The sequence below is a fragment of the Atractosteus spatula genome, chromosome 23 (assembly GCF_055471065.1).
Source record: "Atractosteus spatula isolate fAtrSpa1 chromosome 23, fAtrSpa1.hap1, whole genome shotgun sequence".
NCBI classification, from domain to species: Eukaryota; Metazoa; Chordata; class Actinopteri; order Semionotiformes; family Lepisosteidae; genus Atractosteus; species Atractosteus spatula.
In genome coordinates, this window is record NC_142728.1 from 14,955,913 (window position 1) to 14,979,337 (window position 23,425).

The 23,425-nt window shown below is 52.1% G+C and overlaps 2 protein-coding genes across 3 annotated transcripts; both read right to left on the reverse strand.

Moving 5' to 3' along the window:
- Positions 1–4,620: 4,620 nt before the first annotated feature.
- On the reverse strand, positions 4,621–14,016 carry ambp (alpha-1-microglobulin/bikunin precursor). The gene is made up of 10 exons (XM_088940287.1): positions 13,831–14,016; positions 12,448–12,590; positions 11,418–11,494; positions 10,275–10,391; positions 9,646–9,747; positions 9,079–9,122; positions 8,195–8,273; positions 7,288–7,455; positions 6,490–6,663; positions 4,621–4,743 (listed from the first exon to the last, which is right to left on the reverse strand). Exons 1-10 carry the CDS (start codon positions 13,942–13,944, stop codon positions 4,706–4,708), a joined length of 1,056 nt encoding a protein of 351 aa, XP_088796413.1. The 5' UTR covers positions 13,945–14,016; the 3' UTR covers positions 4,621–4,705.
- A 2,162-nt stretch (positions 14,017–16,178) lies between these two features.
- On the reverse strand, positions 16,179–23,032 carry ptgdsa (prostaglandin D2 synthase a). Of its 2 annotated transcripts, none has more exons than XM_088940695.1 (7): positions 22,861–23,032; positions 20,459–20,598; positions 19,615–19,691; positions 19,293–19,403; positions 18,650–18,751; positions 17,683–17,705; positions 16,179–16,831 (listed from the first exon to the last, which is right to left on the reverse strand). In XM_088940695.1, the coding sequence occupies exons 1-6, from the start codon at positions 22,954–22,956 to the stop codon at positions 17,683–17,685; spliced, it is 549 nt and encodes a 182-aa protein (XP_088796821.1). In that variant the 5' UTR covers positions 22,957–23,032; the 3' UTR covers positions 16,179–16,831. The 2 variants fall into 2 exon arrangements, with proteins under 2 accessions (XP_088796821.1, XP_088796820.1); XM_088940694.1 differs by having other exon boundaries at positions 17,683–17,708; positions 22,861–23,031.
- Positions 23,033–23,425: the final 393 nt, after the last annotated feature.

Sequence of the window (23,425 nt, forward strand, 5' to 3'; positions counted from 1 at the left end):
GGAGAAAGGGTGAACAAAAAACACACACACACACACAATACTCTGCCAGGGCTTACAAATCAGACCACGATAGGCTACAATTTGTACATCCACCAGTTGTGTTTTTTTGGCCTTGTTATTTTTCAAGTTTTAAATTAAGCTCAAATAATAGTGCATTTCCACAGTGTCGGCATCAAAGCAGGAAGAAGCACGAAACTGTTTTGTTTTGTGAACGTGATGTCTACCTAACAGGCTTATAATCGTTTCTCTTTAATTGCAAATTTGTAACTTATAATCATTGATAAATATTCACCATAGAAAAATAAATGGAAAGGTAAATGTTCTTTTTCCATATGAATATTTACATACTGTAACAAAATATCAAACTTAATAAATCGAACATTTTAACGCTTAAAGATGAAGTTTTGCGACTCGGCCCACAGCTGCTCTGCCTGCAGTCCAATCGCACGCGTGTGTGTCCGTCTGTACCGTCCGCCGGCAGGTGACTCCTGTTTCCCATTGGTTCCGCCGGGTCCTCGCTCACATACCGACGAAGGAGAAAGTGGCAGAAGAAGTCCTCAATAATAAGAGAAATACGACACTGAAGTGGGAGAGAAACCGGGGCGTTGAAAGTCCCCATGGTGTTGTAGAAATATGCATTTCAAAGAGTCCATCTGGAATGTGTGTTATGAGCGAGTCTGTCCCCACCTCCCCATTGCGGCGGGCCCTGGACTCGTGTTCCGGTCGGGTTCCGTATCTCTGCGCTGGGCAGTAGACAGGGCTATTCCTTCTGTCGGTGAGGGCAGACTTAATTACCCTCTAGGTGGCCGCCGCACCCAGAGAGCCGTGCAGTGTCGGACCGAGACGGAGCACAAGCCCTCGATGAGAAATTCGTGAAATCGGAGACCACGCGTGAGCAATGTCTTCCCAGTTTTTATAGAAAAAGGCCCTTGCGCTTTCGGGCGGCCTAGACGCCTTATCGGCTGGTTGTTTTGAACCGTTGAAACCTACCAGTTTTATTACTTACAAACTAACACCCGCGCAGCAGGACAAACTGCAACCTGGTGTGAAACACAAGGCCTCTGGACACCCAGGTGACCTCTGGCCAGAGAGCCAACTTAGCTGCGTCTTCCTGAACACATCGCTGAAGGCTACAGGCTCAATACTTCGTTTGCTTACGTGTATGTGTGTGTTTGTTTGGGAGGGGGGTTAATTTAGGATCGCAATCGTACTAATGAGGCTTGAAGCCGGGACGTGAGACCCTGCAGTTGTTTCAGATTATAAAAAGGTTGTTTACACGTTATGCGGTCATTCAATTCAAAATCAAATGAATACGTGTTTGTTAATACGCCTGCCAATAAACAAATCAGTCGAAACGGGTGTTCAGCTAGGGCACAAGCAATATTATGTATTATTTAGATAGTAAATAGGGATGTAGTTTTCCATGCTCGTGCTTTTCTTTGGGGAAGGTTATAAACCTCTAAAGAGAGGATAAGAATTTTAATTTCTGCTACCTGGAAGGTGGCAGGAAGGGCTCTGGGCGTTGCCCTGGTCAGGCCCTGATGCAGGATGAACTCTCACAGACACCAGAGAGCAGGTACCAGCTGAAGTGCAACCCCCCCCTCTCCGCGGCTCTGCTGCAGGACGAGCGGGCTTATCGGATACGACTATAATGCACGGATTGATTTAAAAAATGTATTTAACACCAGAAATGCAAAAAAAAAGTTGACAGAATAATGAAATATATACAGAAATAGACACTTTAAAGCCAGAGGAATTCACAATTGTAAAAACTAAAAATTATACTTATTAGATATTTCCATTGTAGGTCTGGCCTTTTGATTCTGTACATTTCTAATAGAATTTAAATGAAAAAAATAATGCACGGATTGAGGTGTCTGGTCTGGAAAGAATTCCTTTGTAATCTCGATCTCGCCCTCTCGTCTCTGGTGCACACACACACACACACCAGGAGAGCCGGGGAGCGGAGGAAAACGCGTTTTTCCAGAATGACGGAATCTTTCACATCCTCCGCCCCTCGCACACGCACCGCCGCAAGAGGGCGCCCTGACGCCGTGGCTCCGCACGTTCCGCGTTGGCTCATAAACCCCATGCAGGGGAATGGCGTGTTGTTGGTTGTCTTTTTTATATATATATATTTTTAAAAAAATCTCCAGAGCCGGGTGCTGAAATTGTAAACTGCACCGACCGTGCCCGCGATCTCCCCTCGCTCGGGCGCGTTACCTCCGGGATAGGAAAATGTACACGAGGAGAGGGATATATATCTAAACACACAATCTGCTATTGATCTTAAAATAAAACGTTGTTTGTTTGTTTGTTTTTTTTTTGCTATGCATGGTGTCACTCTTGTGGGGGTGTAAGTAAGGACAGGCGAGCGCTCTGTCCGGCCTCCGTGTCGATGGCAGGTACTGTCAATACCCACACGTCAAGACTTTCTGTCCCTGCAGCTCTGCTACTGGAAGCGACAGTAGCTTTTTTTTTCTATAAAGAATTTACAAACACAACTACAACCAGAGGATCAAAAACGGGTACAAGAGAAAAAATAAAAACAGGAAAAAAAAAAACATTAACCGCCAGAGGTCATGAAGTAAATTATGTGATCAAATTGTATTTTTTACATATATCATGTTTTCCTTGATTTAACATTTCTCAATTTAAAAAAAAAATAGAATTTAAATAGTGTTTCAGCTCCACCTCAGAAGGGGAGTATGGACGCGAAAGGCCAGAGTGCGGAGGGGGGGTCACAAGAAAAACTCACTAGCTCCCCATCTCCGGCTGTTCCCGGCATCACCAGCTCGGAGCAGCGAGGCGCAGGTGAGGGAGGGAAGCCGGGCGGCCCTTGACTTAACCAGTAGCGCCCCCCAGCGGCTACCGCTAGGATAGACAGGACACAAACCAGGAGGCCAGGACGCTGCCCGGCCCCAGAGCCGCAGAAACACACGCGGGTGAAGATTTTATTTTTGAAGCTACACCATTTCTGGAGAAGAGCCCACGTTGTTTGGGTATTTGTTTTTAAAAATGACTCTTTCTCGGCATTGATATATGTGGTATAAGATCCCTCCAGCAAAGCGACGCCGCGGGTAACGTGCTACCCCAAACATCTCTACCCCCCCCAAAAAAAAACCTCTTCGTATTTGTGTCTATTCGGAATGGTGTGACTCAGGGCGAAAAGCACACATTCCAGACTGGAGACGAGCTTTTTCTCCGGGAAAAAAATTCTGATTTGGACATTCCCAGACAGCAACTCAGCCCCCAATGTATTCAACTCTAGATCTGCCTGAACTATCGACGAAATCTTTTTTTTTTAAATAAGACGGCAAGAGGTGTTTCAGACTGACGGACCCTCTCCTTTAAAACTCCGATTGAACAGTAACTAAAGCGCAGTGAAAGGAAATACTGCGTGGAAGGTAGTCAGTGCTGCACCAATTCTGAGCCGTGTCACAGTAAATTGTTTCCGTCACCTCACTTCCTCCTCCTGATATCCCCTTTTCACCTGTCCCCCCCCTCATAGGTTTTTGTTATATTTGTTGTACAAAATATGAAGGCGCTCGGTGCAGAGCCATCCGAGAGGGAAATGCGATTCTGGGAGCGCATTGCGCACCTGAAGTCAGAGAGGAAAATACGGGCGTTAATTTTTTTCTCCTTCAAATGGCGCCAACGAGCCGCAACCCCGTCAGGGCAACTCAGACAAGCCGAGAAAAGTAAACAAATACGGAACTGTCGCCGGCTCTATTCCTGTCACCTGTGGGACAAGACAGCGGACGGACCAGTAAGACACGCTGGAAGACGGGGAGGAAGAGGAAGATGGCGGCGGAAACGGAGGGGCGGATCCCAGTGGTCTGGCGCAGGTAGGAGTGCTGCACAGCACACCCGCATTGGCCGAGGGCTTGGAGGTACCCCAAAAATATGATTTTCACCCCACCCAGCTCGTTCGACCTGTGGAAGAGTCCCCCATATCCTGCTTGGCCTGACCCCTGTTCACTTCACTAACCCCCCCGTGTGTGGCTCTCAGAACCGAGAGACCCAGAGCTGGAGACCCGCTGAGGCCGCTGGTCCTGTAAGGTCTGTAAGGCGGTTTCAGGCTCCTGGAAGCACAGGCCCGAGGGTGAGAGGGTCAGCCTGTTGGACACAGCTTCTCTCATGTCTGCCCCTTGCATACAGGCTCATCGGTTGTTTTAATTGGGCTGGAAAAAACTCCAGAAGACAGTGCTTTAAAGTAGTTTATTGGAGCTGTGCATGTTTGGTCCGAGTCTTCAGTTTAACGTTGGCGCCGAAACCCCAATCAGTGCCATCCAGGCGTGTGACTCACAGGGTATGTTGTATCGTCACTCAGCGTAGGCCTGGATTTAACCAGACTTCCTCCTGCTTGGTGCTGTGCTCTACCTGATTTGGGGGGGGGGTTTCTGTTGGCCAAAGGTGTAGACAGTTAGATCCACCTGAGCCCTGCTGTGGGTGTTGGTAATTTGCGTGTGGCAAGAGAGGGTTGAAGATGTTCATTGAGTTGAGGCCTCGTTTAACCCTTGTTCTTTGACGGGGAGGTAGCCCGTACGCAGAGGCAATGCTAAGAGGTGTTGGGAGAGATGAGATAAAAATTGGGTAGTGAGAGGAATGAATTAGGTAACGTCTAACTGAGAACTGCCATCCGTGATCTTGAGGGGGGGGCCAGTGTGGCCTGTGGACTCTCGCCGGCCGTGACACAGCTCGCTCAGTTCTTTTTGGGCAGGCCCAGGAACTCCTCCTCCCCTGAAAGACACACAGGGAATATCAGGCTTAGGGTGAAAGGCAGGCTGGATGCTTCAGAGGTGAAGGCACACAGCTGTGTGATGCTGATCCATTATCGGACGATTAAAGGATAGTAACTTGTCACCTGAACTGTCTGTCGACTTTGTGTGCTGATATTTTGTTCCTGAGCATGGGGAAAAAAAATGTTTTGCAAAGCACAGGAAATGGATTCTGTGACTGAGCTAGTTGTAATTACTGGATTTCATATTGGAAGAGGTCAGGGGGAGTTTGGACGTTGTTGTTGTTAGTGTGAATGTGTTCTCTCCTGACTGGCACCTGTTGGTTCCTGTGGGTTAGAGACTCGCGCGTGCCACCTGGTGGTAAAGTGTGGCATCACTGGCGAATCCCGTTTCTCACCAAGTAAAAGGAAAGGCTTGTCTGTCCGGGCGTACTTTATCAGAAAGCTGCTTATTCCAGGGAGGGGTACAGACAACCCAGAGTCTATCCAAGGAAAGTCCCCTGAACACTATGTCTGGTTATTATGCGGTGTGCACCCAGCACACAGGGACAACTTAGAAACCCCCGATAACCTAGAGAGCATGTCTTTAGAAGGCTGGCTGGAACCAGAGCATGCAGACTCCACACAGACAGTTGCTTTAATGACCGTGTCACTGAACATGATACCAATGAGCTGCCACGAATGCCTTTGTGACTTCTGTGACTGATGGTAATAGATCTATTATAGATATAGATATTTACTCTGCTCTCCTCCCCACTGAGAGCTGGTGTGTGTTGAGCGTACTGGTGCATCATCCAGGTGGGGCTGCACACTGGTGGTGGTGGAGGGGATCCCCATTACCTGTAAAGAGCTTTGAGTGGAGTGTCCAAAAAAGCACTATATAAGTGTAAGCAATTATTATTATTATTATGGCCATTAATCTGTGAGGTGTTTGACGTTACGTGTCTACATGTACTGTAAATTCTAGACGTCTTTATATCGTATTGCAAGTCTGCTTGGTTTGGAGTTCTGGCTAATCTAAGAGCTCCTGATCTCCATCTGGTTATTGTCTTATTGGGAAGATGAAATGGCTCCTGTTTCCAGCCCAAGGATCTTGGTGTTCTGTCTTTCTGGTGAGGTGTACAACTGCGCTCTCGTTACGACCCGAGCTCACTTCCTCTCTCTCTCTCTCTTCAGTCAACTGTTAAAAGCAAATAGGGGGAGGTTGTGGTACTGAGAAAAGTGATGATTAAGTTAATAGGTGCTACAACATTTACCTTGCGTCTGGTCTTTCAATATGAAAATCTGCAGCTGTGGTTTTGCCAAAGCTAAGTTCTGTCTCGGCAGTGCCGGGCCTGGGGTGCTGTCTGTGTGGAGTTTGTATGTTCTCCTCGTGTTGATGTGAGTCCAAGGACAAAAGCGGATCGGTGAATCGAGTTCTAGGAAAAGTGGCCCAGGTGCCCTGGTGTGAGGTGTCTGTCTGTCTGCCCTGTGATGGACTGGCCTCCTGTCCAGGGTGTACCCGTTGCGTGCTGGGACAGCTCTCCCTTGATCCTGGACTGGCTGAAGCGGATAGAAAATGGATGGACGGAGTTCTGTCTCCCCCTAGTGTTCAAATAGGAAGATGTGGAAGAGATGACGACCCACACTGCTGAAGTGTGAGAACCCTACTCCCTCGTGTTCTGCTCTGCTCTTGAGGTTTCGGTTGAGCTGCCCACGCTGGACACCGGGGCTTCCCGGCCAATCAGATCGCCTTCCGTCTCCCTTACCGTCCTTCGTCACCCCACAGTACTCCTCGCACTCCTTCTGGGTGTAGAACTTGTTGCCGTTGCCCCGGCAGCCTCCGTACTTGAAGGGTACGCACTTCCCGCTGTCGGAGTCGAAGGCCCAGAGCTGGACGCTGGTGAAGCAGGGACCGGGGTCCATCGGCAGGCGGCAGGCCGCTGGGAGACACGGGGAGGTGGGATCGGAGGGAAGGAACAGGGGGGATGGGACAGTGGGAGAGGATGGAGAGATGGATCAGATTGGAGAGATGGGAGACGGGGAGAGGAGGGGGAAATAGGAGATAGACAGAGGATGGAGAGGTGGGATTGGATTTGGGAAACGGGAGACAGAGGGCGGATGGAGAGGTGGGATTGGATGGGTTAATTGTGCAGTATTTTTTGGGGAGATGTTCGTCTGATCGGTTGTTGCGCCCCAGGGGCTAATGACGTTCGAACTGGAGGGGAGGGAGGGGTTGGTTAGATGGTGACAGCGAGAGGACTGACAGAGACGGAGAGGAAAGAAATAAAGAGACAAAGAGCAGGCTGACAGAGACGAGGCGCAGGATCTCTCCTCTTCACTGGGGCCAAATAGTTTTGGGCATCAAATCTTTCAGAGCTGAACATTCTGGGGATGAAGTGCGTGAATTTGGGGATCAGGGAGAAATTGCTCCTTAGTGACGGAGTCGGTGAAAACACAGGGGCAGGCGCTTTCACAGACATGCCAGCGAGGAGGCCGCTGTGAGGTCCGTGCCGGGCAGCCGAATCCCGCCCCCGCCCCGCCCCGCCCCGCGACTCGCCCCTCACCCTCCGTGCGGCAGCTCTGCAGGCACTCCTTCTCGGTCACGAAGTTGTTCCCGTTCCCCAGGCAGCCGCCGTAGCCGAAGGACTGACAGGCCATGAGGGAGGAGTTGTAGTGGAAGCGCGTCATGTAGCCCAGGCAGGGGCCGGAGTCCGGAGCCAGCTTGCAGGACTCTGAGGGGAGAGGAAGGCCAGAGGCGTGCCTCAGGGGGGTATGCCGGGGGCAGATTCGGCTCTGCGTCGTCCTGCCTGTCCTGCCGCGACTGCTTCGCGTCGCCATGGTCTCCTGTTTCAACCATGCTTTACCGCGCTACGCCGTGCCTTACTGCACTGTGCTGTGCCGACAGGAAGCCTCTTTAAGGGGTTCGTCCGGCAGGAAAACATACACCAGGTTCTCGATCGCCATAGTTGCGTTTTGAAGAGAACTATTCTGCCCCAGAAACAGAGGAGGGGGTCCCCCCACTTCATCCATCTCTGCCGCGTAGCTCCCATCTAGGTGACGTGAGCCAGAGAAATTCCCCCCCAGGGGAAAGATCCCATCCAGCATTTAATTGGGAATTTGCACTGAAGGTCGGGGGGGGGGGGGGGGGGTGGAGAAACTGCTGCACCAGTTCAATTAAAGTGGGAATTTAGTGAGGCTGGATTTTCAGCCCGGAGCGGAATTTAGCCGGGACATCTTGGCTAACTCTCTTACAAGCAGGGCCCTGGGATCTTCAGTGACTAGATCGTTTTCCCACGTCGTATCTGGGAATAAATTGGTTTAAGGTCATCTGGAGGACGTCACCTAATGCAGCACAGTGTCCCTTGGTCACCAGACTGATCCACCAGCACCCCTAACAACCGCAGCCCGGCTTTCTACCCGGAGATCTCCCACCCCAGCACTGCGCGTGGCTCTGCAGTGCGTCTCTCTCACCTGAATCCCAGAACTGGGCGAGCTCTCCCGTTCCTGACCCTTCGTCGCCTGCGTCCACAACAGTGTCCCTCCGTGCTCTCTGGGGGCGGGAGGCAAACGGGCGGAGCGTTACGGCAAGCAAGCAGAGGGGAAGCGCGGGGGGTCGCACTGGGCCACTGCTGAGGGCCCCCCCACCCTGGAGCTGCTCTGGAGAGAGAGGGCTGCTCCCTCCCCACGCCTGACGCCTGGGGGATCCCACCGGGAATCTCCCTGAAGGCACAGAGCTGTTTCTGTGGGCTGGGATCTGTGGGGGGCCGCTCTGGTGCCCTTGGTTGAATTCCTCGGGTGCTGTCTGTGTGGAGTTTGTATGTTCTCCCTGTGTTTGTTACCTCTCGCAGCCCAAAGACCACGCTGGTGGGTTAATGGGCTTCTGGGAAAACGGTCCCTAGGTGTGTGTGCCCTCTGGTGGCCTGGCTTCCCATCCAGGGTGTGTCCGGCCTTGCGCCTGGTTCCTGCCGGGACAGGCTCCAGCCTACCCTGCGGCCCTGTACTGGAAGTGACTAGAGTGAGCTGATAAAGGAAGGGGGGACGGGAGGGGTGGTATCGTGGACTAACGCAGGCCAGAGGACTCATGAAAATACAGTTTCAAACGCTTTTCCCCCACGTTACCAAAGAAGTCAGCTCCGCCGTCTACACGGCAGACCCCGGTAAGGGTGTATCGGCCTTGTTGAGCAACCGCGTCGTGAAAACCCGTGCGCGGTGGACTGTGTGGCCAGGCTCGTATCGGGGGAGGTGGCAGGTTCAGATCCGGTCTGGGGGTGGGGGCACAGCCGTGGCTGTGGGGAAAACCTGGCCGATCGCTCCGGTCGAGAGGGCGCAGGGCGGGGAGCTGGATTCCGACGCACCGTGATCTGCGGCGTTCCCTCCGTCTCGCCGGGGACACACTCGTCTGCAGAGGAGAAAGACGCCATTTTAAACCTGGAACAGCAGCGCTTGAGTTCGGTGGGGGGGGGGGCACATCATCGGACTCAGCATGGTCTCCGTTTCCTGGCTGATGCTGGACAGTGACGTTATCAGAGGGAGAAAACGCACTTCTTTTTCTTGTCGAGTTTATGATTACTAACTGCAGTGGGGGCTGGAGTTGTTTGGTTTTGAATTAGCTGGGTTTCCCCCTGGCCTTTACCAGTCATGGCCTCCTAATAACCCCCATCTCTGAACTGGCTCCATCACTCTGCTCTCCTCCCCACTGAGAGCTGGTGTGTGGGGAGCGGACTGGCGCAGCATCCAGGTGGGGCTGCACACTGGTGGCGGTAGTGGGATTCCCCATGACCTGTAAAGCGCTTTGAGTGGAGCGTCCGGAAAAGAGCTATGTAAGTGTAAGGAATTATTATTATATTATTCTGTGCACTGTAGTGGGCAGTGTTTTGTTTCTCGTTCTTTTCTGGGTCAGCGCCGCGCCATGGGAATCGTACCTTTCTTGGGCAGGATGATGATGGAGTCGTCGTCGATGCGATGCGTCTTGGCATACTGGGTGAAATCGGCAATCAGGCTGGGGCGCAGCTCCTGGGTTCGTCCTGCGGGGGGGGAGGCAAACGTGTTACCGACGCAGGGTTAGGGTCAGAGTTTCCAACATTCTTTCTGGGGGAGCAAGAGGGTGAGGATGAGGTTTAAGGGGGTGCTTTTCACAGGTTGAAGGGACATTGGCGCTTGTGCTGTCTGTTTCGCAGACGCCAGGAGTGGCTGAGACCCAGAATTCCCCAGTCAGGGGGTAAGGACCAGTAAGAACAGACAATCAGGTTTTCTGCACAGAAATTGCACCCCTGTGGGAGGGAGATACACCGAATCCGTATGGCCCGGCGATGAAGACTCAATCCCGCAGTCCCAGGGACGAGGCGGCATGGCTCCAGGTGTACTGACACGCTGCTCCCTGCAGCGTCCAGGCTGTGCCCCGAAGCCCCAGCACAAACAGGGCTCGGGCCACTTGCGTTGCTTGTAATGGCCGCCGGACACGGGAGTTTCAGAGGCTCACCGGTGCTCTGCAGCTCAGGCGATGCAGGATTCTAACACCGCCAGGCCGGTCGCCTCTCTCCTGTGCCCTTACCGTACAGCCTCACCGTCCGCGTGCTGTTGTACCCAGGTCTCGACTTGATCATCAGCACCAGCGCGTACTCGTCGTAGTTCGTGCGAACAACGTAGGAGTCCACATCCGTTGCCCACTCTGGACAGGGGAGAGAAATGGGCAGGGAAGTAACCTTTTGCAGTCGTTTTTTTTATTTTGTTGTTGATGTAGTTTGGTCTAGATTTTTAAATTCCTCTACTCCAAATACTCCCTGGTATTGAGAGTACCAGTTGGTAGAAATGCCAGCAACTGCATAGCCAGGGGCTCATATAAATAATATATTGTTGCACTGTTAACTTTATTGTCCCCTCGGGGAAACTTTTTTATGGGGAAACTAATTGCTGCTGTTGATCTGAATTCATCATAAAACATTACACATGCACAACTTGTTACAACACAATCATGAGAATATTGCCCCTAGTTTGTTACAGCAGAATCGGTTTATATGGACACAGTTGCTTGTACCCTTGCTATTTATTCAATTTAATTGCTGTATGTGACCAGGGAGCAAATGGGAAAATTAGTATCTGTTTGATCTACGTTTAGGAATCCTGAAACATTTTTCCGGAGCGAAGAAGCGGATGTTCAGAGTTAAGAATACGAAAGGGATCTGATGTGATTTTTTTCCACCCGTTTCATCATGGATTGCTCGACGGTTGTCGGCAAACAGGAGTGCTGGCTCACTCCCCTAACCTTCACGGCTGTTTAGACAAGATGGGTGATTTTTTAAAATCCGAATCGCACTGATAAATTACCAAAGCACACTGTTATACTGTATCTAATAGCACTCTCGATTACAGCATGGCAGAAGGGGGAGCATGATTTCCTGTTTAACTTCAATCACTCTTCATAAAAAAATACAAACAACCTCCTGGGCAAACACTCTCAACCTGGGTAGTCAAGCTTAATGAATCATTAATCTCTCTGTGGCTTCACAAATTCGATGCTTGTGTAACCTGGACTTCTTAATTGCAGGTGTATTTCTAAATGCATTGGTTGACAATTCCCCGCAAATCCAGTAGTGAAGCTAATTGCCAAAGCCGAATTGTTTTAGCCCTGTATGCAGTGTCAGCTTGTAATTAGGCGGCGTGCTGGCTGGTAAGAGGCAGGTGTGTCTGTACTTACTGTTGTTGTGATAGGTCATGTGGCCAGGGGTCTCTGTCTTCTTGTACACCCCCACAATCTGCTTGCAGGTCCCCTGTCTGAGTTCAAGAGCAAAGCAAGTCAGCACAGGGTGTCAATAGGGCTCAGCTTCTTTGTAATTGTATATCATCCTATTTCAGGCATCTGAAAGCATAACTAATTCAAATTCTGAATTAAAAAAAAAAAGTACTGACGGATATAAGTCAGTCATATTTGTGGTAGAAGCAACACTTTTGAACAAATGTGAAATTCCGTACCACCTAATTGGATATCGGGGAAAATAAATATAAATGTGTTTTGACTTTTTGTTGGAAGGAAATGTGAAGTTTTGTCATCTTCTTGTGAAGAGGTTGGGTGAGTTGAGCTGAAACTCTTTCGTGGTCCTGTGCGGTTTCTACGTGGAGTTGCTGGGCAGGATAGAAGATTTCATTTACATCCCATATTGGACATCTGAGTTCATATTGTCAGAGGTATTAAAATACAGTCAGTTGTTTTTTTGAAAGTCTGTTGGCTTGGGCGGTTGAAATGGAAGGCCTTTCTGTTGTCTCGTCGTGGGGAGATCGTTTGTGTTGAGCATTTCCAGTGGACTTAATGTGCTTTTTGCAAAATGTACCACACCTCGCGGATAGGTGTCCCTTTTAACAATACGGTCCTGAGTTTAAATTAAGAAAAAATCATTTAAATCATTACAGAAATAAAGTGCCGGCTGTGATTCTGACAATGACGTGACCTTTAATGGCGAACATTACTGTCTTTTCTTCCTTTTATAATTTTATTTGATAAAACTGATGAGACACAAGATCTGGTGATACTTCAGTCATGCGATCCCACTTTATAAGGGTACACGTAGTAAGTGTGCCCATTCCTTTTTACAGTATCGACAGTGTTTCATGTCATCTCAATACATGGCAGCTTCTGAAATGCTTACAAATGGAGTTAAATGGCTTTTGCAGCTAATCTGAAGTGGTGCTGTACAGTGTGCATGAGTGTCTCTGGGGCTGGGGGCTCTGACCTCGTGTAGGTCATCGTCATATCAATCTCCGTGCTGTCCTCAGAGGGCTGTAGGTCCAGGGTCCCCATACTCATCTTGTCCTTGTTCTTCTGCACCCAGGGGCAGGTGGAGCCCAGGGCGATGTCATACCACTTGCCCATGAACTGCCGGGGACAGGGGGACAGGGGGACAGGGGGACAGGGGGACAGGGGGACAGGGGGAAGAAGGGACAGAGGGAGAGAGAGAGAGAGAGAGAGAGAGAGAGAGAGAGAGAGAGAGAGAGAGAGAGAGAGAGAGAGAGAGAGAGAGAGAGAGAGAGAGAGAGAGAGAGGCTCCTTATCAGGTCGATAAAAGGTGGCATCGCAGTTAAAGAAGGTCAAGCAAAAACACTGAACCCCCCCCGTGACAATTCTGTGCCTTTTCATCTTGTCCATTCATCTCGCACAAGGGCAGTGCTTGTGAATCCTTTCCTCTCTCTCTGGGCTCCCAAATTGCTGAGCAGCTTCTGAAAAGCTGTATTCTGAGCGCGGTGATGGCGCGGTTGGGGGGAGAAAGGAGGGGTGAGGAGAAAGAGGTGGAGGGAGGGAGGGAGGGCGGGCGGGGGAATAATAATTCATAATAATTGCTTACACTTTACATAGCGCTTCTCTGGACACTCCACACAAAGCCCTTTACAGGCAATGGGGAATCCCACTGCCGCCACCAGGGAGAAAGAGGAAGAAAAACAGAGGTGGACGAAGAAAACGAGCGAGAGGTACTGTGCCAAGAGGGAAAGAGAACCCTTTCATTTCCAGAGAACCATGTGGTGCCGTTTTTTTGTTGTTGTTTTGTTCTGTTTCATCGTGTCTCTGTAGTTGGCTCCTAGTTTTTCACCCTGGAGCCACAGACGCAGAAAACTCACAGGCATAAAGAGGCTGTCATGAGGGCCCAGGTGCTGCCCCAGAGCTGGAGGAATAAATCGGTCAGCCTCAGCGCTCTCAGCCCAGACACGCTCTGCAGGAGCTTGAGAACGGGGAAGTTTGTCCTGCCCCTGTAGCCTGTCCCGACAGCCACACATGCAGCATCCCCGTGTGGTGATCGTGCACAACCTCAGCTTTCCAAACACAACAGACACTTTTTTTTAACTAAGAGGCACGTGAGTTGTGGGCTTGTGCGCGCGGCACTAATATTACTTACTAAACAATGCAAAATCCAGTTTAACCGCACTCGGCTCTGCAGGCTTCTGAGGAAGTCGTGTTGTTAAAGGTTCAACCCGAGCCTTTAAAGAATTGAAATACCCTCGAGCACGGAAGAGGGGTTTGGAAACGAGAGGAGGGAGTTTAGGGGAGCAGCAGGAGAGGAGCGAACACAAGGAAACAGAACAGAAGCAGATCCCCAAGGCAGCAGAAGGGGGTCGTTTTCTACCTTATCCAGGTCGAAGTTCTCCTGCATCTCCACGGCTGGGGGGGCATCAGGCACGGGTCCTCCCAGGGCGAGGGGCAGGAAGGCGGCGAGGAGGGCGCACAGAGGGATCCGCATCTTCACGCTGAGGGCGCTGAGCGAGCTCTCCCGAGTCTCTGAGCTGTCCAGGCTGGGCTGTGAGACCCTTGTTTGTTCCCCAGAATGTGGCTCACCCCCCACCCCCCCACCTCTGTGCCCAAGTCACACGCTCTCACTCACCCTCAGCTCTCCCCCCCCCCACCCCCTCCTCCCCGCTTAGGACATTGACCCCTGGGGCATGTGTGCTTACCCCCCGACAGCAAACAGCAGACCTGAGCAAAGGGCTCTGCTTTATCTCTGCTGTTGCTGTTGCTTTTCCTTGAGCAGAGAGCAGGAGACTGAGAGCCGTTTCAAGGCTTCTGTCAGGACAGCGGCTCCCGCAGTGCCCGCTGGGATTGCTTTCTAGAGCCCGGCTCTTGCGGCGGCCCAGATCAGACAGAGTCTTGGAGACGCCACGAGCGGGGGACTAAATCATATCGCCCTGCAGCTCATAGCTGGCCGCCCCACTGGAGCCTGGTGTGAGCCTGGCCAGTACCTGGATGGGAGACCTCCTGGGAAAGCTAAGGCTGCTGCTGGAAGAGGTGTTAGTGGGGCCAGTAGGGGGCGCTCACCCTGCAGTCTGTGTGGGTGCTAATGCCCCAGTATGGTGACGGGGACACTATACTGTAAACAGGCGCCGTCGAATGAGACATAAAAGTGAGGTCCTGACTCTCTTTGGTCATTAAAAATCCCAGGGCGTTTCTCATAAAGAGTAGGGGTGTTACACCGGCGTCCTGGCCAAATTCCTCCCTGGCCTTTACCAGTCATGGCCTCCTAATAACCCCCATCTCTGAACTGGCTCCATCACTCTGCTCTCCTTCCCACTGAGAGCTGGTGTGTGGGGAGCGGACTGGCGCTTTCGACACCGGTCCTGACTTGAAACGGACCCGGCTGGGAGGCCGACCCCCCTCCCTCCCCCAACCCCGAACAGCCGCGTGCCCCCCCCCCCCCTCCCACATAGTCACATGGGAACGCTGTACAGTTTGCGTAACCTTACAGGTAAACAGCAAAAGGCTGCATCATTGTGTTTTGCATAGAAAGCCAATAAAAAAAAGAAGCCTGTGTACTTTCCCCTGGTTGTACCGTTGTGCAAAAGCGGAGTCAGGAGTCGGAGGGGTGTTCACCAGGGCCACTTGTTTACTATCTGACAGGCTCTAGCCTTCCTGTGCGTGTTTGCAGAAGGGAGACAACACTGGTGTGACGGTAAAGGCATTTCTCAAGCTGGCCTCTGGTGCACTTGTGTTGCCCAAGCTCACTCCCCCGCCTGACCTGCTGTGCGAGAGACCGGGCCAATCAGTCAAGGCACCGATCGCTTCTGCGGGTTCGCCGACACGGCGCAGGGCCGCACTGCTCCGCCGGGCCCGGCCCTGTCGGTGCTCAGCTGAATGAAACGAAGACCGAAATCGAAGAGCGCGAAGGTGGTCCGTCTGGTCGAGCGGGGGAGGGGCAGTTGGCGTGCCGCATCCCAGGGCGTTCGGGGTGTGCTGGAACACAGTGGGATTCGCACCTCCGGTGAAGAGATAAGACCCTGTCTGACCTGTGGAAAGGCAGAGGGCTTTGCTGACAGGGCTCCGCTCTGGGTAATCATTCACCTCGTCAAACACGGGCAGGGGCTGGAATAACAACATTACTGACCGCTCCAGACAGTCCCCCGTGTACTCGGTCATGTTTTGTGTCCTGGGCCACAGACGCGTAGGCCTAGGTTACAGAGCACCAACGTCCCAGAGTCTGCTGGGAATGAGGTTTCTGCGAGAAGGCTTTCAGCGTGGCCCCACTCAAAAGAGTCCCCCCCCCATGGTATTCATCATAGAGCTCCATGTTACTTTGTAGCCCACGTTATGGTTACCACTAAAGCACAGTCGTCACTGCACCCGGTCACCTGGTATAACCAAGACCCCCCATCCCTGTTGGCACCAGGGCATGATCTCAAATGTAGCGTCTTACCATCGGGCCTTGTTACGAGAGACGCCTCACTGCATGTTAGACTTCCTAACGAGACAAGATGTTACAAATCGCACACAAGAAGAGCTTTCCCTGCGCGACCCGTCTGACAGAGGCAGAGAAGGGTGGCCTCCCGTGAGGTCAGTCGCTGCCGTCGTGTGCTCTGAGCTCCAGCCCGGCTCCGTCTTGCAGACGCAGTCCAGGAGTGATCTGGGACTGATCGCCTGGCGAGCTCCTCCTGACCCCGGCCCCGTGATTACAACAGAGTCGCACTCAAGTACACACACCAGTCATTGTTCGCGAGGACAGAACGCACGATTTATTCAGTTACAACCACACAAGATCGCCCTTTGTTCTGCAGGCTCTGTAAGTGAACTGCAGCAGCTGGGTGCTGTTGTGAAGGGGACAGAGGAGAGGCTGTGGAGAGCAGGTGTCTCTGTGTGGGTTTTGTTGTCTTCTGAGGCAGTGGAAGGTGCGTCTTGTGGTCGGTCGATTTCCCGCGGGGCTTGTAGAGTGCAGGACCAGGGGGCGACCGTGTGCACTCTGCCTCCTTTGTCCAGGCCTTCTCGGGCAGGAATGCCCAAGGTTTGGATGCTGAGGGGCAGCACGGGAACGAGCTGGGTGAACTGCAGGAATTGCAGGGTGGCCGGCCTTTTGTTCTGCTCACCGTCAGGAAGGCACTGATGGGGGAGGAAGGGAGGTTCTCCCAGGAGCTATGCGATGGAGGTGCCGACAGCTCTCCCGTCGGACACCCTGAGGCCCGATTCCGTGTCCGAGAGAGCTGTAGAGCACCGTGCTGGGGGCGGGGAGGAGGAATTGGCCCGGGGCAGGGGGACATAGAGGCGGGAGAGGGGCGGAAGGGAGGCAGATACTGGCGATGGGTTTGAGCTTTCAGAGCAGGGCAGTCTGATCTCTCCGTAAGTCTTGGGTCTCCAGATTGACTGGTCTGTCAATACACAACGTCTGTAAATACACAGCGGATTGTTCTGCACGTGGGTGCTATCCCCGCCAGTGTCCACCAGGATGGGTGGCACCCTGGTCCCGGAGAGCCCCTGCCCCTATCCAGCAGGCGATATGGGTCGCCTTTAAATTAATTAAATCATTGATTTCTAAAGACCTGGAACAACTGATCTGTGATCAGTTAGACGGAGGGTTGGGGGGGGGGTTTAAAAAGCAATTTAGTGACTATTTTATACCAAGAAGCTGGCCCTCAGGGAATCAAACTTCCCTTAATTGAACAAATTAATTGCTTAATTGGTCAGTGACTTACTACTGTTCCCAATCTTTAAAAAAATGCAGGTCATTTGAACTTACCTGTAAAACAAACTGGACTTGGGCTCTCCGGGGCCAGGGGTTGGGGACTCTAGGTTAATGTTATTATCCACTCAAACATTTTCAAACCTCTTTATCCAGTACAGGGTTGTGGGGGAGCCGGAGCCTATCCCAGCAAGCTACAGGTGCAAGGCAGGGGTTCACGCCAGTCCATCCCAGGTTTAAGGTAGTATTATTATTAGTTTTAAGCGATTATGCTTACAATTTTGAATGTGTTGCTGGATTCTCAGATGAAAAGCTACTTCAACATGAATATGTACATCCATTCATTTATGAACACCCTCCTCTGTGATTTTACTTCAGTTTTTATAATACACAGTGTACGCTGAAGCAAGTGGAATTGCAGGATAATTTTTGTTTTTCTCTGTGCCGGGCAGTGCTTGAGGTGTCCCGATTTTCCACAGAGGCCAGGATCCTGCAGCCCCGACCGGTGTGTTAAGAAACGGGGACAAACGCCCCACTCACCTAAATTCCACCTGGGGGACAGTCTTCTGCGGACAGGGAAGAAGAAAACAGGTGGGTTATATTTTAAGCTTGCAAACACGTTTTCATGCACCTTTAAAAAAAAATCATTGCTAAGGTCCAGTCTCTGTTTTTCATATGCCCCCCCCCCCCCCCCCGAGCTGAGGTCAAAGGTCAAAGGTCACAGAGCACACCTCTCGTTACAGAGCTAGGGTTGCGATGTCAGGGCCCTTTGCACATATAAAAGCGATCCTTCTTGACCGGTTGCCTGTCGCCCCCTGAGCTGCACTGCACCCCTGAGGCCAGGAGTGGACAGCTCCCTCATAGCGCCCCACAGTGCTGTTCTGCAGGGGTCAGGGGCTGGGGGTCGGAGTTCGTGATGCCGACTGGCCTCTGCTCCTTTTCAGAGACCTTGTTTATTTGGAAATCATCTTGGGGGTGGGGGGGGGGGTCACTGGTGCTCGGTAAGAGTACCCCTAGAGTCGTGAAAGACATCGATCTCCCTCCCGGAACCTCCTCTTTTCCTCCTTGTGTTGTCACTTCCTCATGTTGCAGTGCACCTGGTGGTTGGGAGTTTTGAAGTTTCCTATTCCAGGATCTTTGGTTCCCTGGATCCCCGGGACTGCTGTATTAAAATGGACACCCCAAGGGAGGAACTATAACTGCTATACTTCCTTGCCTATGACCTAAATATCGGGCTTATGCACAACCCTGTCATTAATGCTGATATTCATGTACTAAATATAGGTGGGCTGACTGGAGCATTGGGGGTGCAGTACCTGGCTAATGGGGGTACAGTGTCAACAGCAATGTCTGCGCTGGAGACTTGAACCCCTGGTACCCCTGGACCCCAGACCCCCCTCCCCCATCTGCGTCAGGCCCTGCATGATGTGCCACAAGCCCAGCTGACGTGTGGCTAGTTTGGCCAGCAGGGGGTGTCATCTCCCTCAGGGCCATGGCCCCCCCTCACCTGTCGGAGGCGGGGTTAGGATGGATTCCGGAGAGAATCCCTGGGCCAGCGCAAACTCCCGGAACTTTTCCAGCAGCTCGGGTCTCAGCCTCTCCGTGCGGCCTGTCGAGCAGTCAGAGTCGGAGAGAGAAGAGGGGTGTGAGAGATGAGCCGGAGGGGAGAGGGAGAGTGGAGGACCAAACAGGTCCGCAAGTTCCGGGTGAGTCCAACTCTGTGGCAGCTAGGAACTTTAAATTAAACCCAACTTTTAAATTGTACAGACACATGATCTGATTACTATACTGTGTAAAGCAAATAGCGTTGTTGCATACATTACACCTGTACCTTCTAGCAGTTGGGCAAAAACGTTTAAGACTTGTTTGCATTAATTAATTAACATCTGGGGTCAAAAACCTTTCTGTCTCTTCTTACATTCCTTGGGAGCTACCTTCTTCCTCAGAACAAAGCCAACAGCTTGAAGATGTTAATGCTGTCTAAATAATTCATCTGAGTGGGTTCCTCGAAAACAGGCCTGCTCCTGCAGGAGGCCTTTGAACCGCAGTGCGTGATGGGCGAACGTCAATCGAGCAGCACGATACGGTCCAAGCCCTTGCCCTCGGCACGTTCATCCTGGATTTATTCCTGGTGGCAGAAGACAGCTTACCGTATAGCGCCACCTGGGAATATTCCTTGTCCATCTTCTTGTGCTTCATCACCAAGGCGTACTCGTCATAGTTGGTCTCCACGATGGTGATGTCCTTCACCCGGCTGTGACCTGAAACACGCATGTCAACAAACGGTTCCCATGAGCACCTCGCAGTACAACACCGGCCCTGCCCCGTTACTCCAGCTTGGAGGATCAAAGCACAGCGTCTCTTTCTCCAGCCAATCGCCCGGCCGGACCCGGGTCAGGCATGGTCTGCGCACAACGTCAGAGAGAACCGGGCACCTTTTCTAGCGGTTAGTGCGACAGTGTGCCTGCTTACTGGTGCTGAAGTAGGTGAACTGGCCCGGAACAGCCGTCTTCTCGTACACGTAGACCCTGCTGCGGCAGCCAGAGGACCTGGAAGACGTTTGAACAGGAAGCCGCGTGAGGTTCTCGCCCTCAGAACCGCCCTGTGCGCTCGTTCTTTGGTTAATGCAGCAGCAGGTATCGCATCAAAAAAAAAAAAAACAACCCCCACAAATTTAAAAGGTTCGAAGATTATTTTAAAACTTATTTTAAAAATAAAGTTAAAGTGTGTTTTTAAGATAAAAATATAGTTGTGGTAAATATAGTTCAGGTTTGGAGCTGCGTCAGCACGCGTAGGCTGCAAAGGAGCCATTAAAGGTTTATTCCCTGCTGAAAAGAGAAGAAATTAAACAACGTTTCAGCTGTGGAGCCTTCTTTGGGTGTGGGAGCCTCATGTGGGGTTCACACCCGAAGAAGGCTCCACAGCCGAAACGTTGTTTCATTTCTTCTCTTTTCAGCAGGGAATAAACCCATTACTTGTTACTGTGGTAATGTTTATACAAAACAGTTGCTTGCATGTGGTTTCTCAAGCTTGTATCGCACAGTCATGTGCCCTTGCCAGGAATTAGCCATGCTTTTGTTTTTCTTTATTGCACTATGCTCTGCTTTTGATCATGCTATACCATCTGCTATGGGCCTTTCTCCCCTGAGTGGGCTGGAGCTGTGTGGGAAGGGGATCCCTCGCAGTGCATTGTGGGATGCAGCCCTCGCAGTGCATTGTGGGACACTGTGCTGTCACTCAGAGCATGGAGGACTTGTCAGTTGTCCTGACATGCGGGTGGTAGCGATGCCTCCTGGTGCGAAGAGGGGAGACTCACCTCGCTCCCCACATGGTGACGTTGACGTTCCCGTTTTCCATAGGGGTCAGGATCCCCTTGGAGATGCGCAGCATGTGCCGGAACGGAGCGAAGGCGGGGGAGTCGTAGGCGAACCCCACCCGATACCACCTCCCTGCGAACTGGATGCAGAGAGAGAGAGAGAGAGAGAGGGGGGGAAAAGAGCAGGGGGTCACCAGAGCAGCACGCCAGGGCAGAGCAAGGGAGAGGTCAGAAACGAGAGGGAGGTCTGGTCACTCCGGCAGAAGAATCTACCCCCCCACCCCGCCTCCGAGAGCTGCTGCATTCGGGGACATCTACACCCAAGGGGTACCTCTCACCACCTGTGGTTTTTTCTTCGTACTGTCGTTTAGGTTTTCTAACATCAAGCGGTGCGTTAGAGGTGGTTTTCAGAAATCATTCTGCTGAGCGACGGGTACTGTGGCCTGCGCTGGGCCAGCGTCCCATCCAGGGAGGAGCTTTGACTCCGGGGCTGCCCCTGTCCCGTGCTTCCACAACGGGCCCGAGCGGGTTTTCCCTTTATTGCACACGAGCTCTCGGTTACCCTGGGTCTCACTTAACTTAACTGCACAACTGGAACACGTCCGTCCATGTTCTGAGCCATGCTGCAGGTAACTACCAATCTACTGTACAATCCAATATACTAGGCGGAGTCAGAAAATGGGGTTCGTTTGTTTCATTGACTCGTCAGGCTGCAGTAAGCATCAGAAGACACAGCCCCCCCCTCCCCCCCCCAGGGTCTGAGTCTGAGACTCCTGCTGTTGGTGAAGTGTAAAAAAAACAAAACTGCATGACTTCCCGGGAAAGCAGAACTCTCAGAATGTGTGCAGCACGACTACTGGCGGGGGGGGGTCAGATACTGTACTGTTATGTCGTAAGGCTAATGTTAGAAAATCAAAATGAAAGGTTTGTAGATCCTTCTCCCTGTCTCAGTCTGTCTCTGAAGTTCACAGTCACGCCAAGGATCTCGTCAGTGTCCCAGGTTCTGATGTGCGCATGTCTCGGGGAGTTAACTCTACAGACATTACAACGGGAGTCTGGGGGGAATCGGACCCCGGACCGCGGGGTTAGCCGTCGTCACCAGCTCGCCCCTGGTGACCTCTCCCCCCTGTAGAGGAATTGCTGACTGAACCGCAGGAGAGACGCCTTACTGCTGCAGTGCAGCGCGTAGTGTGGTGGCAGCCATTCGGGGGGGGAACGGCACCCACAGTGGTCCCACAGCAGAGACCCGGCTGGGGAGGGCGGGGGGAACTGAAACCCCACTTCCAGCCCGTCAGAGCTCCTCCTCCTCCCGAGCGATTCCAGCACAGCGGCCCAGTGAAATATCCGGATCCAGCTGCCCCACGCTGAAAGAGCCAGTCGTGGCTTTTGTCTGCCAGCCGTGCTTTTAACATGAGAACAGTTGCTAAAGAGAGGAAGGCCTTTCAGACCAGCTGGCTCGTTAGCGGGTTTTTTGACGAGCTTTCCTGCGCGGCTGAGGCGCCACTCTCCCGCCCCTCCCTGTCCCTGATCGCCCGAAGTCGACCCTGCAGGCGGTTTTGGAGTTCAAAGGGTCTTAAACTGCACATTTTTTTTTATCTTAAAAAAAGAAATTGGGGCTTGCAGGATGGCATGTGGACGTGCATGGAGGGTAACCTTGACCCCCTGCTGTAAACACAGCGACACACCAGCGCGCTCTTGCACAAACATAACAGTATCTGACCCCCCGTTGGCCGGTCGTGCTGCGCCCATGCTGAGAGTGCTGCTTTTAGTAAGTTATTTTACACTTCACCCACAGCAGGGGGTCTCAGCCTCTGGTCCTGGGGGGGGGGCCTGTGTCTTCTGGCGTTCGCCGCAGCCTGACGAGTCAATTAACCAATTAAACAGTGGCCGTGGCCTCAGAACCAGGGGACAGAGGTGTTACAGTTCTGCAGCTCGTTCAATAATGAGACCCACTGGAACCCAGAGCTTGTGCGCAATAAAGGCGCAGGAACGGAGCACAATCCCAAACGAAAACAGAACAAATAATCAGATTAAAACGAAGGAGAGCACAGCTCCCGGTGAAAGGCACCAACGGAACAGCACACCCCCTCATTTTTTATGGTTCAAACAAATCTAAAATGTAGAAGCAAGTTTTGCTTGAGGATGCAGTTGCCTTTTATGTTTGTGGATATATATCGAAATATGGAATAAACCTTTACCTGTTCCGTTGTGCCCGATGCAAGCCTGATGCAGCTCCCTGCGTGCACTATATCAAAATAAGCCACCTCTCATTTTTAAGCCCAAATAACTTTTTAACCACCATTCTCATGATATTTTAACACCTTTTTTTTCCCTCCTCCCAGGGTTGGATCAGCAAGGGCAGAGACAGCAGAGGTCAGCGGCGCGAGACGGCCGGCGCTCACCTTCAGGAGATCGAAGTCTTTCTGCGGCTGGACCTCGCCGCTGGCCGACAGGGCGCAGAGCAGGGTCAGCTGGACGCCCAGCAGACACGGCTTCATTCTTCCCGGAGAGAGATGTCTTGGCTGTCCCCGCAGAGCACGCAAACAAACACCGACTGAACTCGCTGCTCTCCCGCTGGGAGGGACTTTATACCTCTTGCGGCCGCCCATCTCTCCCTCTCTCCTTCCCGGCCAGACACCCCCCCCCCCCCTCCCTCCGCCCTGCTCTTCCCACCCCCTTCTCCTGGATCTCCACTGGGGACGGACCCAGCAAGGTGATGTTTGGAAAGAGAGGGAAAAAAACAACAGGGACAGGAAGTGATGTCATCATGCATCGTTCAGCAGTCGTCCACAGGGTGTTGATCACCCAGATGGGGGGGCTTTGTTTTGAAACTAGTGTGTGGAAGACAGTGGGTGGGGTGAAATAAGAAAAAGCCATTAACCCCCCCCCAATCCTTCACACGCTGCTAAACAATCTCCCCATCACGTGGGCTTGGATAAAGACAGCACATAGCTCTCAAACTGCACC